This window comes from Suricata suricatta, chromosome 7 (assembly GCF_006229205.1).
Source record: "Suricata suricatta isolate VVHF042 chromosome 7, meerkat_22Aug2017_6uvM2_HiC, whole genome shotgun sequence".
NCBI lineage: Eukaryota > Metazoa > Chordata > Mammalia > Carnivora > Herpestidae > Suricata > Suricata suricatta.
Window position 1 is genome coordinate 36049873 of NC_043706.1, and position 20462 is coordinate 36070334.

A 20462-nucleotide genomic window follows, 5' to 3' on the forward strand; every position below is an offset into this window, starting at 1 on the left:
GCTGAGGCTGGGACTCTGCAAACTGCATTTATCTTTGGCCAGCTGGGCCCCATTTAGGCTTTGCCAATAGTGGTGCTAGATGGAGGGTGGAGAAGAGAGAAGGGACCTCATCTTTCCTGTGTTTCTTTGTGTTCCCAATACAGTCAGACAACCTATCTTGACTGGCAGTGGCAATCTTAGGTTCCAGCTTTTTCCAGCCCTTCCAGGACCAGCTTCTTGTGCTACTCAGATGTACCAATACCGCAGGGTCCTCTCTGAGCTCCCAAGGAAGTAGCGCCCCCTGGGCAGCTCCCTCATTTCCCAGCTCCAGGTCTAAAACCCCAGCCTCTTGGCTTTGCTCTCCCACTCCCCAGATATGGAAGCTGCTTCCTGCAGTAACTCTCCGTGTGACTTTTGCATCTCCTTTTGCCTTTTTTTTTTTTTGGTCCTTTAACAGTTGTTTTACCACTTGTTTATATTAAATCATCTCATTCTGCTGGTTAAAATAGCTGGTGTGGCATTTGTTTTCCTGACTGAACCCTGACTGACATATCTGATTCTCGATAGGTATACAAATGGAATAAAAAATCAGGGAAATGTGATCCACGTTATGATAGGAAAACTGGTAAATACATTGAAGGGTGTTAAAAGTCATTTCAACAAAATCATCTTGGCTCCTTAGAGACAGAAAGTAGATTAGTGGCCGCCAGGTCTGTGGAGATGGGTGGTGAGGAGGGACTGCTAACGGGTGTGGGGGTTCTCTGCGGGGGAGATGAAAATGTTCTGGAATTAGATAGGAGGAATGGTTGTGCAGCTCTGTGTCTATACCAAGAACCAATGAAGTGTACACTCTACAGGGGTACTTTTTGTGCTATTACATTATGAATTATATCTCAAAAAAAAAAAAAAGAGAAAGAAAATCATATTGCCTGTCTTCCAGTCTGTCCCTGGACTGCCCCTCAGAATTTCAGTCTGTTCTTCACTGAGTTCTAAGAATGGTCCATGGAGAAAGCTTTTGACCTCTTTTCAAAATCTAGGTCCTCCCGAGGGGCTCTAGATCCCATGCCTTCTTGCCCTCCTGGCAACCTTCCTCCCTGAGTCTTCTTCCCTCTCTTCTAGATTTTCAACTTCGTGCTCCCCACCGGACACCTCCCCCTCACAGTCTAGTTAATGTGCTGGATTGTCTTTGCCTTGCCAGCAAACAAAAACCTCCCCACATCTCCCTTCGCTTCTCATTCACAACCAAACTTCGCCAACACCTCAAGTGTTCTGTCTTCACTTTCCCGTCTTTCATTTCCCATCTCCATTTGCTTTCCCTCATTCCTAGCGCAGGTGGTTTCCGGCACGGATTATTATTTCTAATAACTTTATTTTTTTATTTAAAAAATGTTTTTAATGTTTTACTTACTTTTGATACAGAGAGAGACAGAGCATGAGTGGGGGAGGGGCAGAGAGAGAAGGAGACACAGAACCGGAAGCAGTCTCCAGGCTCTGAGCTGTCAGCACAGAGCCCGACACGGGGCTTGAACCCACGAACGTGAGATCTGACCTGAGCTGAAGTCAGAGGCTTAACCGACTGAGCCACCCAGGCGCCCCTCTAATAACTTTATGAAGATGTGGTTCACACGCCATACAATTGTACCCATTTAAAGCGTACAATTCAGTGGTTTGAGTTTATTAGTATTCATTGCCACAATTTTAGAACATTTAGAACACAATTTCATCTCAACCCCTTTAGCCCTAGGCAACCACTGATATGTTTTCTGCCTCTTTGGAATTGTTTGCTTTCCCTGCTAATCTGAAGTGGCTCTTACCACTGGCATTCCAATGTTTACCACCGTGGTGGATAAATTGGAAACGGTGGAATGCTCCCATTTACTCTTCTCTGAAATGTATGGGCCTTGTAGACCTGTCAAAAGATCTACTCAGTTTTATAGGTCAGTTTTCTTTTCTGAATTTAACTAGTTCTCGGCTTCCTCCCAAAACCTATTTGAAAAGTTTAGGAAGGTAGAGCACAGACTTTTAAATCAGACAATGTTGGTTTTAAACACCTATGTTTACCACCTGCTATGTGATTTTGGACAAGTTTCTGATTCTTTCTGAGTCTCAGTTTCCTAATTTGTGAAATGGGGATAGTAATATTACCCATCCCAAGCAGCTGTCATTTAATTAAATGAGTTAATACACATAAAGCTCTTAAATTGATGCCTGGCATAAGCGAGCACCATGCGCATTTAAAAATCTTATCTTGTTTGAATCTCAAAGCAACACTTTGGATTGTCCTTTTTAAAAACTCATTTTCAACTTTTGACATCATTATCTCTCCTGTCTTTCAGCTTGCTTACTTGTTTGCTTGCTTGCTTGCTTTCTTTTCTTTCTCTCTACCCTCAACACAGGGCTTGAACTCATATCTTCAAGATTAAGAGTTGTATATTCTACCAACAGAGCCAGCCAAGCATCCCTGCCTTCTTTCTTTTTGCCATATAAATGTGAAGGTAGATATTTATGTGTGATTGATTCAAAGGAGTTTTTCTTTTTCTCTCCTCTTTGTCTTTGCTTGGGTTTTAGCAAGTATGCCTTTAGCCGTTGAGAGTTTGGGATCTGAAACATGATGCTATTGGCAACTAACTCTAGTTATTTTCAAGTGCTGTTAATTAAAGTTTTATAAATTAAAGTTACATCAGTAAATTTCACAGTATTTTTAAGCATATGTAAATTAATAGTCATTGCTTTATTTAACAGACGTACACAAAAGAATGGGCTGAAGTTCTAAACCACAAAAGTAAGCATGTGGAAGAAGCAGTCAAAGAACTTATATCAATATTTAAAACTACTTATGAAGTTAAAGACAGTGGGAAAACAGAAAAACCATTACCAGGTAATTTTGCTAGTTCTGAAGTTTGAATCACAAGAGTTTTATAGATATGTTTTCACATGGGTGCCTTCTGATTAGCAAGTATCATGATCCCAGACTCCCTGAAGGAAAGCATGTGCTCAGCATACACCACGTCATTTGCAGAAACTGCTTAGGCAGTCCAAGTTAGTTAACATATATCATAAGAATGGTTTCAGGAATACAATTCCGTGATTCATCACTTACATAGACCACTCAGTGCTTCTCCCAACAAGGGCTCCCCTTAATGCTCAGGGTGGCTTAGTCAGTTAAGCATGTGACTTCAGCTCAGGTCATGATCTTGTGGTTTGTGAGTTTGAGCCCCGCTTCAGGCTCTGTGCTCACAGCTCAGAGCCTGGAGTCTGCTTCATATTCTGTGTCTCCCTTTCTCTGCACCTCCCCCACTTACCCACTCTCTCTCAAAAATAAATAAGCATTTAAAAAAATAGTGCCAAGGCTAAGAGAACTATGTTTAAATAAGTATTGACAGCATGTCTTCTTTCTCATAGAATTTTTCCACTTAGTTTAATTAGTTTTCTTCAGAAATATCAAACCCCCAAATATCAGTTCATTAGATTAGAGTACTCAAAAGGTAAACACATATTTTATAAAGATAATATGTAAAATGCTCTTAAAATTCTTTTGAGGGGAGGAGGGGCAGAGAGAGAGGAAGAGAGAGAGAATCCTAAGCAGGCGTCATGCCCAGTGCAGAGCCTGATATAGGGCTCCTTCTGTGAGTTAAGACTGTGAGATCATGACCTGAACTGCAATCAAGAGTCAGATACTTAAGACCTGAGCTACCCAGGTGCCCCCAAATATTTCTTAATTCTATATACTAAAATGTAGCATATTTTATTTATTTATTTAAGATGCAGCATATTTAAAGAGTACATTTCTTAGTAGAATTATGATTCTATTGAGATGAGTGATTTAAATTGAATTCAAAGATGATTTCTACAGAAACAAGTCTTAATTTTTTTAATTAAAAAATTTTAATTTTTTAAATGTTTAATTATTTTTGAGAGAGAGAGAGAGAGAGAGAGAGAGCGAGAGAGAGAGCATGAGCAGGGGAGGGTCAGAGAGAGAGGGAGACACAGAATCTGAAGCAGCTCCAGGCTCTGAGCTGTCAGCACAGAGCCCAACACAGGGCTTGAACCCACAGACTGTGAGATTATGACCTGAGCCAAAGTCGGATGTCTAACAGACTGAGCCACCCAGGCATACCTAATTAAGAACTTTTAAAGAAGGGGTTTCCTAAGAAGGTTTGGTGGTATGGAGTAAGCCGAATGCTCAACACTAAAGGTTGTATTTTTGTTTTATCTTTTATCTATAGAACAGAGAAAACATGTTGTCTTTGGAAGTGAAACAGAAGAGGGTGAAAACACTGATTATGAGACTACTATCATCCCTGAGGTTGCTGTTAATGATAAAGAAGATGAATTTAAGAAGGTATTTATTATGAAATAACCTCACACAGTTTATTAGAATTATGACTCCTTGGATTATGGATGACCCCAACCGGCGCTGCTTCTAGGCAGTTCTACAGCCAGCCCGTATGGACTTATAACCAGTCTGGACTTACAACAAAGTTCGGAATATGTAATTTTCAATGCTACACTGTAGGATCTGGCAAGATACAGCAATCCTTCTAGTTTCTCCCAACACTATTGCCTTTTATTGTGATTCTGCCTGTATAGTTATGTATAATTATCTACCTCTATTGTGACTGACCATGTTTTCTTATATAGTAAGTGTTATACTTCTGGGATTGTTGTGAGAATCCATTTGCTCAAGCTGTTTTTAGTTACTGTATTTAATAGAGTTACCTATATTGCAAGGCCAAATTTTGATTCACTTGGGCCCCCAAGGATCTGCATTTTTCACTAGCACCATGGGTAGCCTGTGGACTCCTCTCCAGGAAAACCCTGTGTGGGGAGATTTTCACACCGTGTTGAGATGTATTGAGCGTGAGGGTTGAGAAGGACTCATGAGTTTTCTTCTTCCTTTCTAAGCCTCACCCTTCCCGTCATCCCTCAGTTCTAAACGGTGCTCCCACATGTGTGCTAATCCCTGCTGTCTCTTCCTTCTGCCAGTTTTTTTTAATCCCTCATATGCGTCTTCTTTTCCTTCTTTCTCTATTTTACATCTCTAACACACACTCTTAAATAGCACACATCTGTTTTACTTTCACCTTCTTCAGCAAGAAGGGCATCATCAATGGATAGAGAAGCACATCCCTGCTGAGACTGGATTTTAGCTGTCGATTTCTTCTCAGTACCATGCTCCAGGCAGCCCTTATCAAGCAGTAGGAGTCAGCTGGAGTGCGAGCCATCCTTCTCTTCCTTTTTAAAAAAATATTTAATTTTGGGAGTGCGCAAGCAGGGGAGGGACAGATAGAGAGGAGCAGAGGATCTGAAGCAGGCTTTGCACCGACAGGCTCACAACAGTGAGCTGGATGTGGGGTTCGAACTCACAAACCAGGAGATCATGACCTGAGCTGACGTTGGTCGCTCAACCAACAGAGCCACCCGGGTACCCCAATCTTCTCTTCCAATTATATTCCCTTTGACACTGGCTAGGGCCCCTAGAGCAAGACTGATTATCATCAAAGTCTCTTGAGTTGGGGGATCACTTGGAGCTGCATTACTGCAGTCATCTCCTACACAGCCTCTGCCTCTCCGGTCCATCATCCTCCACAGTGCTGCCAGAATGGGCTATCTGACATGAAAACCTGACTCTGTCGTGCCTGTGGTTTGGCCTGGTAATTCACCATCCCTCATCATATTCCTCTTTGCTCATGCCTGATAACCCTGCCTTCTGACCCTACTCAACCTGGCTGGTCCCCCCTATCTCAGAGGAGCAGGGTGTGGAGCAGAGAGGAACACTATGGCCAGACACTGGCCCTGGGGGTGTGACTCACTGTGCAAGCAAAGCCTGGAGCCCAGATCCCTGCCCCGGCTCAACACTTGTTCTGTGTTTTGACCAATGAACTTGGTGACTCCTCTGGAGGGAAAGAAGGGCTTAGACAGAGAGGCAAACCATGGTCCCGGGATGGTGGAGGTTTTATCCCATATATTTTGGAACTGTACATTATAAAATACATTTATCCTCTAAGATAAGCTTTTTGTTTATTTTATTTTTTCATTTTAATTTGGAATCTTTTATTTATTTATTTTTATTATTTTTAAATATAATTTATTGTCAAGTTGACTAACATACAGTGTGTACAGTGTGCTCTTGGTTTTGGGGGTAGATTCCTATGATTCATCACTTGCATGCAACACCCAGTGCTCATCCCAACGAATGTCTCCTCAATGTTCATCACCCATTTTCCCTCTTCCCCCTCCCCCACATAAACCCTCAGTTTGTTCTCTGTGTTTAAGAGTCTCTTATGGTTTGTCTCCCTCCCTCTCTTTTTAAAACTATTTTTTCCCCTTCCCTTCCCCCATGGTCTTCTGTTAAGTTTCTCAAGATCCACATAGGAGTGAAAACATATGGTATCTGCCTTTCTCTGCCAGACTTATTTCACTTAGCATAGAACCCTGCAGTTCCATCCATGTTGCTGCAAATGGTAGGATTTCATTCTTTCTCATTGCCACGGAGTATTCCATTGTATATATAAACCACATCTTCTTGTTTTTTCTTTTATAGTTTATTGTCAAGTTGGTTTCCATATAATACCCAATGCTCATCCCAACAAGTGCCTTCCTCCATGCCCATCACTCATTTTCCCCTCTCCCCCAACCCCCATCAACCCTTAGTTTGTTCTCAGTATTTAAGAGTCTCTTATGTTTGCCTCCCTCCCTCTCCCCAACTATTTTTCCCCCTCCCCTCCCCCTTGGTCCTTTGTTAAGTTTCTCCTGTTACACTTTTAAGTGAAAACATATGGTATCTGTCCTTCTCTGCCTGTCATTTAGCATGACACCCTTGAGTTCATCCACATTGCTACGAATGGCCAGATTTCATTCTTTCTCATTGCCATGTAGTATTCCATTGTCTCTATAAACCACATCTTCTTAATCCATTCATCAGATGATGGACATTTAGGTTCTTTCCATGATTTGGCTATTGTTGAAAGTGCTGCTATGAACATTGGGATACATATGCTCCTATGTATCAGCACTCCTGTATCCCTTGGGTAAATCCCTAGCAGTGCTATTGCTGGGTCATAGGGGAGTTCTATTGTTAATTTTTTGAGGAACCTCCACACTGGTTTCCTGAGCAGCTGCACCAGTTTACATTCCCACCAACAGTGTAGGAGGGTGCCTGTCTCTCCACATCCTGGCCACTATCTATAGTCTCCTGATTTGTTCATTTTAGCCACTCTGACTGGTGTGAGAAACCACACCTTCTTTATCCATTCATCAGTTGATGGACATTTAGGCTCTTTCCATAATTTGGTCATTGTTGAAAGTGCTCCTGTGAACATTGGGGTACATGTGCCCATAAGTATCAGCACTCCTGTATTTCTTAGGTAAATTCCTACTAGTGCTATTGCTGGGTCATAGAGTAGTTTTTAATTTTTTGAGGAACCTCACCAGTATTTTCCAGAGTGGCTGCACCCGTTTGCATTCCCACCAGCAGTGTAAGAGGGTTCCCATTTCTCCACATCCTCACCATAAGCTGAGCTTTTTGTAAGATAAAGACTTATGTCCATACCCCCAAGCATTAAGAAATGTATCACACTTAATAAGTGGGTCAATTATTGAGGATTGAGCAAACCAGGTTTTTTAAAATGTCCATTTATTTTTGAGAGAGAGCGAGTGAGCATGAATAGGGAAGGAGCAGAGAGAAAGATACAGAATCTGAAGAAGGCTCCAGGCTCTGAGCTGTCAGCGCGGAGCCCCCGATGTGGGTCTCAAACTCACAAACCACAAGATCATGATGGTAGCCGAAGTCAGACACTTAACCAACTGAGCTACCCAGGCAACCCTGAATAAAGAGTTTTTGAACTTTGGCTTTTGAGTAAGATCTTACAGTTTACTAGGGTGTTTATGAAATGCAGTTGTTAAAATATTGTTATTTGTTTAAAAAATACACAAGTAATTTAGGATTGAAATTATTTCTACAATATAATTAAAATTGTGTAGTTTATTATTTATCTTCACATGTCACTTCTAATATTGTAGTGTTACTTTGGGGTGCTAGAGTTCTTATTTTTGACACTGAATTTAATAGTATTTGTTTTTTAAATGATATTATTTCTGCTTTATAATTTGACGTCTGTTTACACTACAAAATGATCACCACCACAGATCTCGTTACCGCCCATCACCCTACAGGTGACTCCCTTCACCCATTTCACCTACTGTCAACACCCTTCCTGTCTGGTGGCCACTGGTCTATTCTTTGTATTTATGCATTTGTTTTTGTTTTATTGTGTTTGTTTATTTGTTTTGTTTCAGATTCCACATGTGAGTGAAATTATATGGTATTTCTCTCTCGTTGTCTGGTTTACTTTGCTAAGTATAATCTCTTCAAGGTTCATTCATGTTGCCACAAATGGCAAGATTTCTTTCTTTTTTAAGGCTGAGTAGCATTCTACTGTATAAATATACCACATCTTCTTTATCCATTTATCTATCAATGGACATTTAAGTTGTTTCCATATCTTGGCCATTGTAAATTATGCTGCAGTGAACATAGGGGTGCATATATCTTTTTGGAATATGAGTTCATATTTTGGGGACAAATATCCAGAAGTGAAAGAGCTGGATCATATGGTGGCTATATCCTTAATTTTTCCATAGTGGCTTAACTGACTGAGCCACCCAGGTGCCCCTCATTTAGAGTATTTATTGACTAGAATATACTTATTGCCATTTTGTTAATTGCTTTCTGGCTATTTTTGTAACTTCTCTCTGTTCCTTTCTTCTCTTTCCCACTTCTCTTGTGGTTTGATGACTTTGTTTAGTGTTCTGTTTAGTTTCCTTTCTCATTTTCTTTGTATTTTGCTTTGTGGTTACTCTGAGGTTTACTTAAAATATCCCATTTGAATAGCAGTCTTTTGAAAATTGACAGCAACTTAATTTAAACACACCTCAAAACCTTACTTTTTTCTGCCCCACTCTTGCTATTTATATTTTTGGTGACACACTTTACATCTTTTTGTTTTATCCTCCCTTAAATATTATAATTTTATCTAATTTTGTCCTTTCATCCTTTAGCCTTCATGCTTGCTTTATAAGTCAATGGCCTACTATCTTTGTTATATATTTTCCTTTTCCAATGAGATTCTTACCTCCATATTTTGTTATTATTAAATAATGCCAATATTTTTTAGCATAATGAAATCCCATTTGCATTTCTTTAGGGCCAGTGTAGTGGTGATGAAATCTTTTAGCTTTTGCTTAGTTAGAAAGCTATTAATCTCTCCTTAAATTCTGAATGATAATCTTGCCACCTAGAGAATGCTTGTTTGGAAGTTTTTTTTTCCCCTTTCAGCTCTTTGAATATGTCATGCCACTTCCTTCTGGCCTGTAAAGTTTCTGCTGAAAAATCTGATTGCCTAATGGAATTTCCCTTGTAACAAGTTGTTATTTTGTAACAAGGATTTTTAAAAAAATTTTAATGTTCATTTATTTTTGAGAGATTGACAGAGCATGAGTGGGTAAGGGTCAGAAAGAAAGGGAGACACAGAATCTGAAGCAGGCTCCAGGCTCTGAGCTGTTAGCACAGAACCTGATGCCGGCCTTGAAAACTCATGAAATGTGAGATCATGACCTGAATCAATGTCAGTGCTTAACCAGTTGAGCCACTCAGGCACCCCTCTTTATCCTAACTTTTATTATTAAAAAAAATTTTTTTTTCTTGAGAGAGAGAATGTGAATGTGGGAGAGGGGCAGAGAAAGAGAGAGATAGGAAGAATCCTAAGCAGGCTCCATACTCTGCATGGACTCTGATGTAGGGCTTGATCCCATGACCCTGAGATCATGACCTGAGCCAAAATCAAGAGTTGGATGCTCAACTGACTGAGCCACCCAGGCACCCTGACCTTTATCATTTTAATTATAATGTGTCTTGGTGTGGATATCTTTGAGTTCATCAAGATAAAAAGCTTCTGCAAGGCAAAGGAAACAAAAAAAAAAACTAGCAGACAACCAACAGAATGGGAAAAGTTAGTGGCAAATGGCAAATCAGATAAAGGGCTAGTATCCAAAATATACAAGGAGCTCACTAAACTCCATACATGAAAAATGAATGATCCAGTGAGGAAATGGGCAGAAGACCTGAATAGACACTTCTCCAAGGAGGACATCCAGATGGCCAACAGGCACATGAAACAACGCTCAGCGTCACTCATCATCAGGGAAATTCAAATCAAAACCACACTGAGATACCACCTCACACCAGTCAGAGTTGCTAAAATGAACAAATCAAGAGACTATAGATGCTGGTGAGGATGTGGAGAAACAGGCACCCTCCTACACTATTGGTGGCAATGTAAACTGGTGCAGCTGCTCTGGAAAACTGTGGAGACTCCTCAAAAAACTATCGATAGAACTCCGCTATGACCCAGCAATAGCACTGCTAGGGATTTACCCAAAGGATACAGAAGTGCTGATGCATAGGAGCACATGTACCCCAATGTTCATAGCGGCACTTTCTACAATAGCGAAATCATGGAAAGAGCCTAAATGTTCATCATCTGATGAATGGATCAAGAATATGTGGTATATATATACAATGGAGTACTATATGGCAATGAGGAAGAATGAAATATGGCCATTTGTAGCAAAGTGGATGGACCTCGAGGGTGTCATGCTAAGCGAAATAAGTCAGGCAGAGAAGGACAGATACCATATGTTTGCATTCATAGGTCTAACAGGAGAGACCTGGCAGGGGACCATGGGGAGAGGAAGGGGGAAAGAGTGGGGGAGAGTGAGGGACACAGATCAAGGGAGACTACTGAATACTGAAAACGAACCATGGACTGAAGGGGGAGGGGGAGGGAGGGAGAGGGTGATGGACATGGTAGGGGAGCACTTGTGGGGAGAAGCACTGGGTGTTATATGGAAACCAATTTGACAATAAACTATTAAAAAAAGAGTTCATCTTATTTGGAACTCTGTGCTTTGTGCACATGAATGTCTGATTCCTTCTTCAGAGTAGGGAAGTTTTTAGCTTTAAATAATTTTTTCTGGCTCTTTCTCTCTCTTAGCCTTATGGGATCCCTGCAAGCACTTTTTCCATATGATATTATACCAAAGGTCCCTTAGTATATTTTAGTTTTTCTTAATTCTGTTTTCATTTTGCTGCTTTGGGTGAGTTCCACTGCTTTGTCTTCCAGCTCACTGATTTGTTCTTCTATTTCACCCAGTCTGCTGTTGAACCCCCCTAGTGTGTTTTTCAGTTCAGTAGTAACTTCCCTTTGGTACTTTCTTATATTCTCTCTCTCTCTGTTGAAGTTCTCCCAAGTTTGGTGAGTATCTTTATGACTGTTACTTGCATTCTGTTACTTGCAGTCTTTATCAGGTAGCTTGCTTATTATCTATGTTTCATTTAGTTCCTTTTCTGAGGTTTTTCTCTTTATTCTTCTATCTCCTCATTTGCCTAATTCTTTTGTGTTTGTTTCTACATATCAGATTATTCATCTACATCTCACAGTCTTAAAGGAGTGGGCTTATGCCCAGAATTTCAATCTCCTTCCATCATCAGAGCTGGGCACTCATGAGATGTCCCTTATGTGTGCTCTGTTTACCCTTCTGTTGTGGCAGGGCTGTGGCTATGGCACAGTGGTAGATAGACTTGGCACTCTTTCTGGCTGTAGGACATGGCTATGTCTGTGATGCCATGGTGAGGGAGTTGATCTTGCCATGCCACCATTTTTATTTTTTAAGTTTATTTATTTATTGGGGGGGGGAAGGATCACATGAACAGGGGAGGGGCAGAGAGAGAGAGGGAGAGAGAGAATCCCAAGGTCTGTTATCTCAGCACAGAGCCTGATGTGGGGCTCAATCCCAAAAACTGTGAGGCCATGACCTGAGCTGAAATCAGCTGAGTCAGATGTTTAATCAACTGAGCCACTAAGGTGCCCTGAACCCAACTTTTAATATAATTTCTTGTTACAGGAATGTAAAGAGGTCTATGCTTTTTTCTCTCATCAATTACTAGACAGTCTTCAAAAAGCTACACGGTTATCTTTGGACACAATGAAAAGAAGAATGTTTGTTTCAAGGCAAGTTGAAAATATGCTAAATAAGCCTGGTAATGCTATCATAACATAATGCTAATATTACCTCTTTTTTGGATAAATTTAAAAATGATAAAATTTAAAATATAACATTTATGAAAAGACTATATGAAAATATGTGTGTAATAAATACTGTAAGAATAGTGATCAAATGAATAGACATGTTTCTAAAATCCAGGCCAAGACAAAGAAGGTTGAACACTAGTGGTCCCCTTATTAGTCCTTTCTCTGCTCACCCATATGTAGCAACTACTATTCTGAACTTCATACTTATTATCGTCTTAGTTTTCCTTATAGTTTTCCAAGTTTGTATCCTTAGTCAAAGTATCACTTAATTTTGCTTTATTTAAACTGTGTTCAGTATTATATTTTTAAGATTCATCTACGTTGATATAATTGTTTTCATATCTATATAGTTGAAGTATACACAATCTGTTTATTCTACTGGTGATGGTCATTTGGGTAGTTTCCAGTTTGAGCTATTCTGAATAAAGCCTGTGTAAACATTTTTGTGCCTGTCTCTTGCTACACTTGTTTATTTTTTAATTTTTTTAATGTTTTATTTATTTTTGAGTGACACAGAGAGAGTCAGAGCATCAGCAGAGGAGGGGCAGAGAGAGAGGGAGACACAGTATCTGAAGCAGGCTTGAATGCAGGGCTTGAACTCACGAACCGTGAGATCATGACCTGAGCCAAAGTCAGACACTTAACTGACTGAGCCACCCAGGGGCCCCTTGCTACACTCGTTAGGAACGGAATGGTTGAGCCATGGGCGTGTGTGCATGCCTCATCTAACCACGCATGCCCAGCACGCGAGTCCCCACGGCTTGCCATCTTTGCACACAATTGGTATTGCTCAGTTAAAAAATTCTTGTGAAGAATGGAGTATGAAATCTCACCTCACTGGGACTTAATCATTTTCTTGGTTACTGATGAGGTTGAACATATTTTTATGGCTATGCGACATGTGTGCCTTTTTTTCTTTAAAGTTTGTGTTCCTTTTTTTCTTTTGTCTTATCTTGGCTTAGCTTGTCTTCTTTCCTTCCTTCATCTCTTTCTTTTTTGCCCGTTTTTCTGTTGGGTTGGACTTATTTATGGATGTTCTCAATCTATTTCTTTGTTGATGATAATATAGCAGATATCTTCTCCCCGTTGTGCCGGTCTTTTCATTTTCTTTATGGTATCTTCTGCTGAGTATTCATGTTTATCTGTCTTTTCTTGGAAATATTCATTGATCTTTTCCTTGTGATTTTTATGTCTTTTAAAAGAAATCTTTCCTTCATTATGTCTTCTAAAATTTTATACTTTTGTCTTTTACATTTAGGGGTTTCATCCACATGATACTACTGATTTTTGTGATTCTATGAGGTAGGAGGCCAATGTATTTTTTTCCATAGGGCTAATGAGTTAACCAAACAAAAGTTGTTGAAAACATGTTTTCTTTGAGAGGATTATTTATTTATTTATTTGTTTTAATATAATTTATTGCTAAGTTGGCTTCCATACAACACCCAGTGCTCATCCCAACCTTAATGCCCATCACCCACTTTCTTCTCTCCCCCACCCCCATCAATCCTCAGTTTGCGCTCTGAATTTGAGAGTCTGAGAGGATTATTTAAATTACATTGAATCTATAGATCAATTTGGTGAGAATTAGCATCTTTACAATTTTGAGTCTTCCATCCTGAATCATGATTACCTCTCCACTTAGTCTTCTTTACTATTTCTCAATAAAGTTTTCTAATTCTCTGTGTAAAAGTCTTGCACATTTTTGTTACACTTCATTCATTGGCTAATCATGACTGAGTTTTAATTTAATCACACTGTTATAATCTCCCAATGTGATTGTGAACTTGATAAATTTTCCTTCTGTTTTGGTCAGTTCGTGTTTTACGTGTTTTAAGGCTATGTTGTTAGGCATTTGCAAGATCATATTAGTTAAATATGCTTAAAGTACAATATCCTTTATATTTATTTTATTTCTTTATGCATATTAATCCTAATTTCTCTAATTCTTTTTAGTCTGTCATTAATTTTACCTTACCAGCTTTTTTGATATATCACTTTTTAGCCCTCTGTTCAAACCTTACTGTGCAATTTTTTGCTTTATTTCTTAAAAGCATCATATACCTGACTTTTAAATTCAGTCTGATTATCTCTACCTTTTCATAGAGTTTAATTTGTTTACATTTATTGTAATTTTTTGATATAGTTACACTTATGACATTTCCTTTTGTGTCTTCTTTTTAGTATCTGTTTTCTTTGGTTCATTTCATTATCTCTGTTATTTTTGGGATGGATCATTATTTTCCTTTTATTTTCTTTCCTATACTTCAGTTATTTAAGATATCACCCTCAAATTGAGAATACACAGATTTTGCTCCGGTTAAAAAAAAAAGAAGCATTATCAACACTTTTTCAGTTTTTAGTCTTATTTCTGACTACAAGGGCCTTGGCATGCTCTATTCACAGAACGGCATCTGCCTCATTATTGCTGCTCAATATTTTAGTTTTGCCTCCTTCTGAACACTTAAAAACAATGTGTTTACTGGCATATTTTATAAAACCTCCATATTCTTGTGTATTTCTTGTATCCCCCTTTTTCCCTAGTCAGGGTATATGAGGGATAAACTCTCTTATTCATCATTTTAGGTCTGAGAATGCCTTTTTTTGCTTTCAGACTTTCATGACAGTCTGGGTGGATAAAAGTTTTTGTTTGTCTCTCAGCACTTTGAAAGTATTTCATTTTTTTCTGACTTATAATATGGGTGATGAGAAGTCTGCACTAAGTGTAACTAAAGATTGATTTTTATCCTTGATGTTCTTCAGTTTTCTTTCCCTGTGTGGATTTGTCTTTATTTAATTCTGCTTTGTTCCCAGAGTACACTTTCTATTTCAGGGTTTCTATTTCAGCATTCTTTAATCCTGGAAAATCCTCAGCAATTTCCTCTTCAGTTGTTCCTTCTGGGAAGTACTTGAATGTTGAATAGGTTGACCACATGATTTATTGTTCCAAACGGGATACTCTTTTGAGTGTAGGAGTACTACCCAGATGAAGTGTCAGGGCAGATTTAACCCATAACTGTTCTGGCACACTAGACATGCAGTCATCTCAAATTTTGGGGCTTTCAGTCTGTCTTCCTTGTCTCCTAACTACTCTGTCATATGTTTTGTCTTTTTGCCTTTCTGGGCTACATTATGAGCAAGTATCTCTGTTTCTAGTCTAAGGATGACCTTATCTATCACATCTTAAATATTTCAATTAATATTTTTTTCTTATTTCCCAAGTATTTTATTATTTCTTTCTTTTTAGTTTAGTGATTTATTATGTTGGGAAAAGATAACATCATTTCTCTCTTTGAATATTCTCAATATACTTATTTTAGAGTCTGTTATACTTCTGTACATTGATCTTATCTGGAGTGAGTTCTTGTTTCAATTATTAATTCATTTTGTTCTCTTTGTTACAGTAAGATTTGTTCATGCTTTTGGGGATTTTAATTTATAGAACATCCTTGAGTAAAAAGAGAGAGAGAGAGAGAGAGAGAGAGAGAGAGAGTGAGTGTGTGTGTGTGTGTGTGTGTGTGTCGGTCTGTCTATGTGTGTGTGTGTTATGTTTCTATCTCCTACCCTGCCTCCCTATGTAGGAGTTTTACTTTCGTCTCGCATGACCCTGGGAACCATGAGTATAGACCCAAGTCTTATTTGCTTATGATAACTGCCCACTGAAGAGATACAGGGGATATGGCAGGCTTGGCCAGGGGGTGCACAAGTGACCTGACTTAATTGCCTCCTGGGGATGCTGTGGATTTGTTTCATCACCCCAGGCCCACATCTTCTGGAGATGTTGTAGCTGCAGACAGTAGGTTGATGGACTATATTTTGTTTTTGCATTGCCTCTTTACAAGCGGAGGAGCATTACCTTAGTTTCTGGCTTTGGGTAGCAAGGCTGACTGAGGTCCTATCTCACATGGAGCACTTTCTGTGCCTTAGAATCCACAGGAGCCAACCTTCCACTGTCACTGCTTAATTCCTGACCATATTCCTGGCCACGCTGTTTATGTGTTTCTGACCCATTGCTGATTCAAGGAGATGCTAACTTGGCTAACCTTGCATTTGAGTATTTTCATGTCCTTTATATTCTAACTATGATTGTTACATATTTGGCACAAAGAACGTTTTTGAAGTCTGAACTTCCTATACCATGTTGATGTACAAGTCCTGCAGCATTAAGTAATTTTTGAAAAGATACATGAGCATGATACTTCAACATCCTCCATTATCTAAAATGTCCTTTTCTTACCCTAACTCATGAATGCTAGTTAGGGTCAGCTTGGATCACAATCTTTTTCTCTCAGGCTCTATAAATAGTATTTTACTGGCTTCTTTCCACTTTCAGATGAGGGTCCTGCTGTTAATCCAGTTTTCTAAGTAACACCCTGTTGCTTTGATGCTTGTAGGATTTCCTCTGTTATTCTGGAAATTCACAAATTTTATGTTTTGATGTAGGTAATTTTCCCCACTAATCCTGTCAAGCACACAAAGAATCTTTTCAAGATGATAAAATAAGTCTCTTCTGAAGAAGAGAGAAGGGCTGTGCTTTAATCAACCATATGTAAGATGCACGTGCTGGATCTAGGTAGTAAAGTGTCTCTCAGCTGAAGGACCCTCCATGAGATACTCACCTTCTCCTTTGTTTCTTCATCTGTAAAATCCAAATACTAAGCACAAGATCACGTAGTTAGTGTGACCATGAAATGTGTGGATCCATGCAAAGTGCTTCGAAGGTGTCTGGCATACATTAAGCGTTCAATAAACATTACTTTTCCTTACATTTTTCTTGCCATTTCTTAGAGTCATATCTGTCTCTGTATTGCACCTGAAATTTTGGAGAATTCTTTAATCTCTAGTTTACCAAGTAAGTTACTGAATGATCTAGTGTGCGGTTCACTGCCTCTGATACTTCAGCTGTTTGTTTATACTTTATATAACTCTTTCTTGTTCTCAGATTGTGCTCTTTTAAATATAGTTTACCCTTGTTTTATTTTTGCATCTTGGATTTCACAATGAGACTATGAATTAGAGGCCTTTTCTCCTTTGTTTGCTTGCTTTGGTTCTAAGAGTTCCTTCTAAAAATATGTAACATTGGGTCTTCACATTGAATTGTGGAAACTTTGTGTTACATATAGTTTCCCCCCATCTTTATAAAGGACATGTCATTTTCAGTAATGACAGCATTTCCTCCCTGCTATGGAGAGCAATAAAACATTTATTATAATTTTGCCTAGGGTGGGGACAGAGGTCAAAATGGAGGGAGATAATCAATTAATTTATAGCTCTGATGTGTGTTCTTCACGACTTGCACTTGTGTGTCTGTATGTCTGTACTTCTGTCTGAGCATGAGTATGTTGTTTACAAAAGCAGGTTTTGGAAGGCTTTTACCAGAAACCTCATGTGTAATCTTGCAAAACAGTGTATATATGAAAGTATATGAAGATATATGTTTTTTGTTGGTGATCTTGTCTGGCTTCTGTTACAAGACTGGGAACAAGCAGTGCTTTTAGTAAACATTAATAAATGGTTATTACTGAGAGAGAAAGAGAGAGGGAGAGAGAGAGAGAAAGGTTAGAAGACTATAAAATATGTAGGAGAGTAATATTTGATTTAAAATAATATTAACATGTTTTCTTTGTTCTCTGAAACGTATGGTTTCATTATAAATTACATTTTCCATGTAATTTGGTATTTTGAATATAGTCTTTATTTTTAGGATTGAAAATGGTAGCATAATCAAGTTATTTATGAAACATTAGGTTAAGTTTTATAAGTTAAATGTGCATCTTATTACAGCCAATATGGACGACGGCGATCAGATGATGTGATTTCTTTCATAAAAACTGAAGTACATCTTGCAATTCCAAATGTGGTAAGTACAATTAAATTCAAGTTAATATAATGATGTTTTGGTAATTTTTAAAGAAATAGAGGACTACCATTGAACTTTCATTTAGAATAACCTCTCGGCTCTATGTATTTTTTTAATGTTTATTTATTTATTTTTGAGAGATAGAGGGTGAATGAGGGAGGGACAGACAGAGAGAGGGAGAGAGAGAATCCTAAGCAGGCTCTTGCTGACAGGGTTCAATCCCACAGACTGAGAGATCATGACCTGAGATGAAATCAAGAGTTCGATGCTTAGCTGACTGAGCCACCCAGGGACCCCCTATGTATTTTTTTGGTTTTACCTCAATATTTAACAAAAATGAGAATGTTATTTTTGTCTACTATAAAATAATCACTCTGCACAGTGCATGTTGTGTTGAAGGATGGTGTAATAGATAAGTTCGGTATCTCTGCTCAGCCATCACTTAGCAAGCACTTGAAAAGCATTCTCACTTTTTCTTTCTCCAAGCATTAAATTATCTAAATAGTCCATCCCAGAAGTCCAAATCCCTACAGCAAGCATACAACTGTTAGGTAACCAAGAATGGCAGGATAGAAAGGAAGAGCCTATGCCCTGAGCACATGGACCCTGTGCTCTCTCCTGGCACTTCCTTCTACCACTGTCTCATGTCTCAGCTGCCAGTTGGCTTCTGGAACTCCAAGTCCTACAGGATGACTGAGGTGCATTCTGTGATGGCCACAGGATATGGCCAGGCAGGAACAATCTGCGACTCCACTATCCCCATCTATATCTACATGGCTTGGCCTCCTGGAGGACACTTCTTTGCCTCTTTGGCACATTTCAAAGAACTGAGGTCAGAACCTTGGCAATATAGCTTCTTCAATCATTTTGCTTCATTGATATCCAGCACACAGTCCACAATTTTTGGCCACATCTAGCCGCCCTCACAGGGAAAGGATGACAAGTACTATGCGTGACCTTTTAGCCTGCAGGAAAGAATAGAAACTTCAGGATAGAGACAGTCCACAGTCTACCTTCCTCGAACCTCCCTATCCTCAAAGTAACCTTCCACTGGGCCAGCAGAGGCTGGCGCACCCAGTGGTGGATGGGCCAGTGAGAAACAGAGGGATGGATGGTGTGTGCTGCCAGCACTAGGAACTTGTTTCCTCTCTCCATAGGTAATGGTTCCTAGTTTGGATGACATTCAACAAGCCATTAACCGTATGATCCAGCTAACCCTGGAAGTCAGCAGAGGAGTGGCTCACTGGGGGCAACAGCCAACCCGTCTCGTCAAGCCTGCCGTCACCACTCCGAGCCGTAATAATGACCAGACACATTTAAACACCACAAAACCACCAAAGAAGGAAGAGAGTAAGATATTAAAGCACATCCCCGATGAACAGAATCTTAGAATTATAACTAACAAATCATCTTTATGATTCTTCCTGGGTACGACAGCAAATAGATTTCAAACCTTGTAATTCCAGTGCAGTTAACATACAGTGTTATATTAGTTTCAGGTGTACAGTATAGTGATTCCGCACTTCCATATATCACCCAGTGTTCATCAAGGTAAGTGCATTCATAATCCCCTTCACCTATTTCCCCTAGCCTTTAACCCACCTCCCCTCTGGTAACCATCTGTTCTTTATAGTTAAGAATCTGTTCCTTGGTTTATCTCTTTTTTCCTGTTTGTTCACTTTGTTTCTTAAAGTCCACATAAGATTGAAATCATATAGTATTTGTCTTTCTCTGACTGGCTTGTTTCACCTAGCATTATACTCTCTGGATCCCTCCATGTCATTGCAAATGACAAGATTCCATCTTTTTTTCTTATATTTATTTGTAAATTTTGCTTTAAAAATAAAAAATGAGTGTTCTCCATCTTCCATCATAAACAACATACAGACATTTACATCTATATTTGGATATAGGGAACAAGGATTTTTATCACTGTTCCACCACTGGAATGTTAGATTCAAAGGAAAACTACAACTAGGCTTAGTACTGATTCTACTTTCTGCATCGTGTTTGGTCCAAAGCAAATACAACATGGTGCTTAGAAGTTGTGAGCCATGTGTTCCTTGTACCTAAAGTACATATAAGCTATTCCTTTAAGTAATTATGAGTGTGATATATTACTGACCCAAAGTTCCATGGACATTTTTGAACACTTTCTTTTGTAGAAAGCCAGACTACTTTTGATAAGTAAAAATTACTTACATTTAGGGTATGCAGTGTGATTTTTTTGATATAAGTATATATTGTGAAATGGTTACCACAATCAAAACAATATGTCCATCGCCTCCCATAGTTTACCATTTTTTGTTGTTGTTGTTGTATGTGTATGGTAAGAAGATTTGAAATTTGCTCTCTCAGCAAATTTTGAATATACATTAGTAGTATCTGTGGGCACCGTGCTATGCTGTACATTAAATTTTGCTTATTTTCACACATGCCAATGCAGTTGCCAATCAACTCTAATTAACCTA

The 20462-nt window shown here is 39.0% G+C and overlaps 1 protein-coding gene across 1 annotated transcript in view; it reads left to right on the top strand.

Moving 5' to 3' along the window:
* DNAH8 (dynein axonemal heavy chain 8) overlaps positions 1-20462 on the top strand; it is a 323365-nt gene that overhangs the window by 83422 nt on the left and 219481 nt on the right. The window contains exons 21-25 of the mRNA XM_029943168.1: positions 2722-2857; positions 4206-4321; positions 11944-12050; positions 17916-17991; positions 19149-19341. Of these exons, the coding sequence (XP_029799028.1) occupies positions 2722-2857; positions 4206-4321; positions 11944-12050; positions 17916-17991; positions 19149-19341 (628 nt within the window). The remainder of the gene's footprint in view (positions 1-2721; positions 2858-4205; positions 4322-11943; positions 12051-17915; positions 17992-19148; positions 19342-20462) is intronic.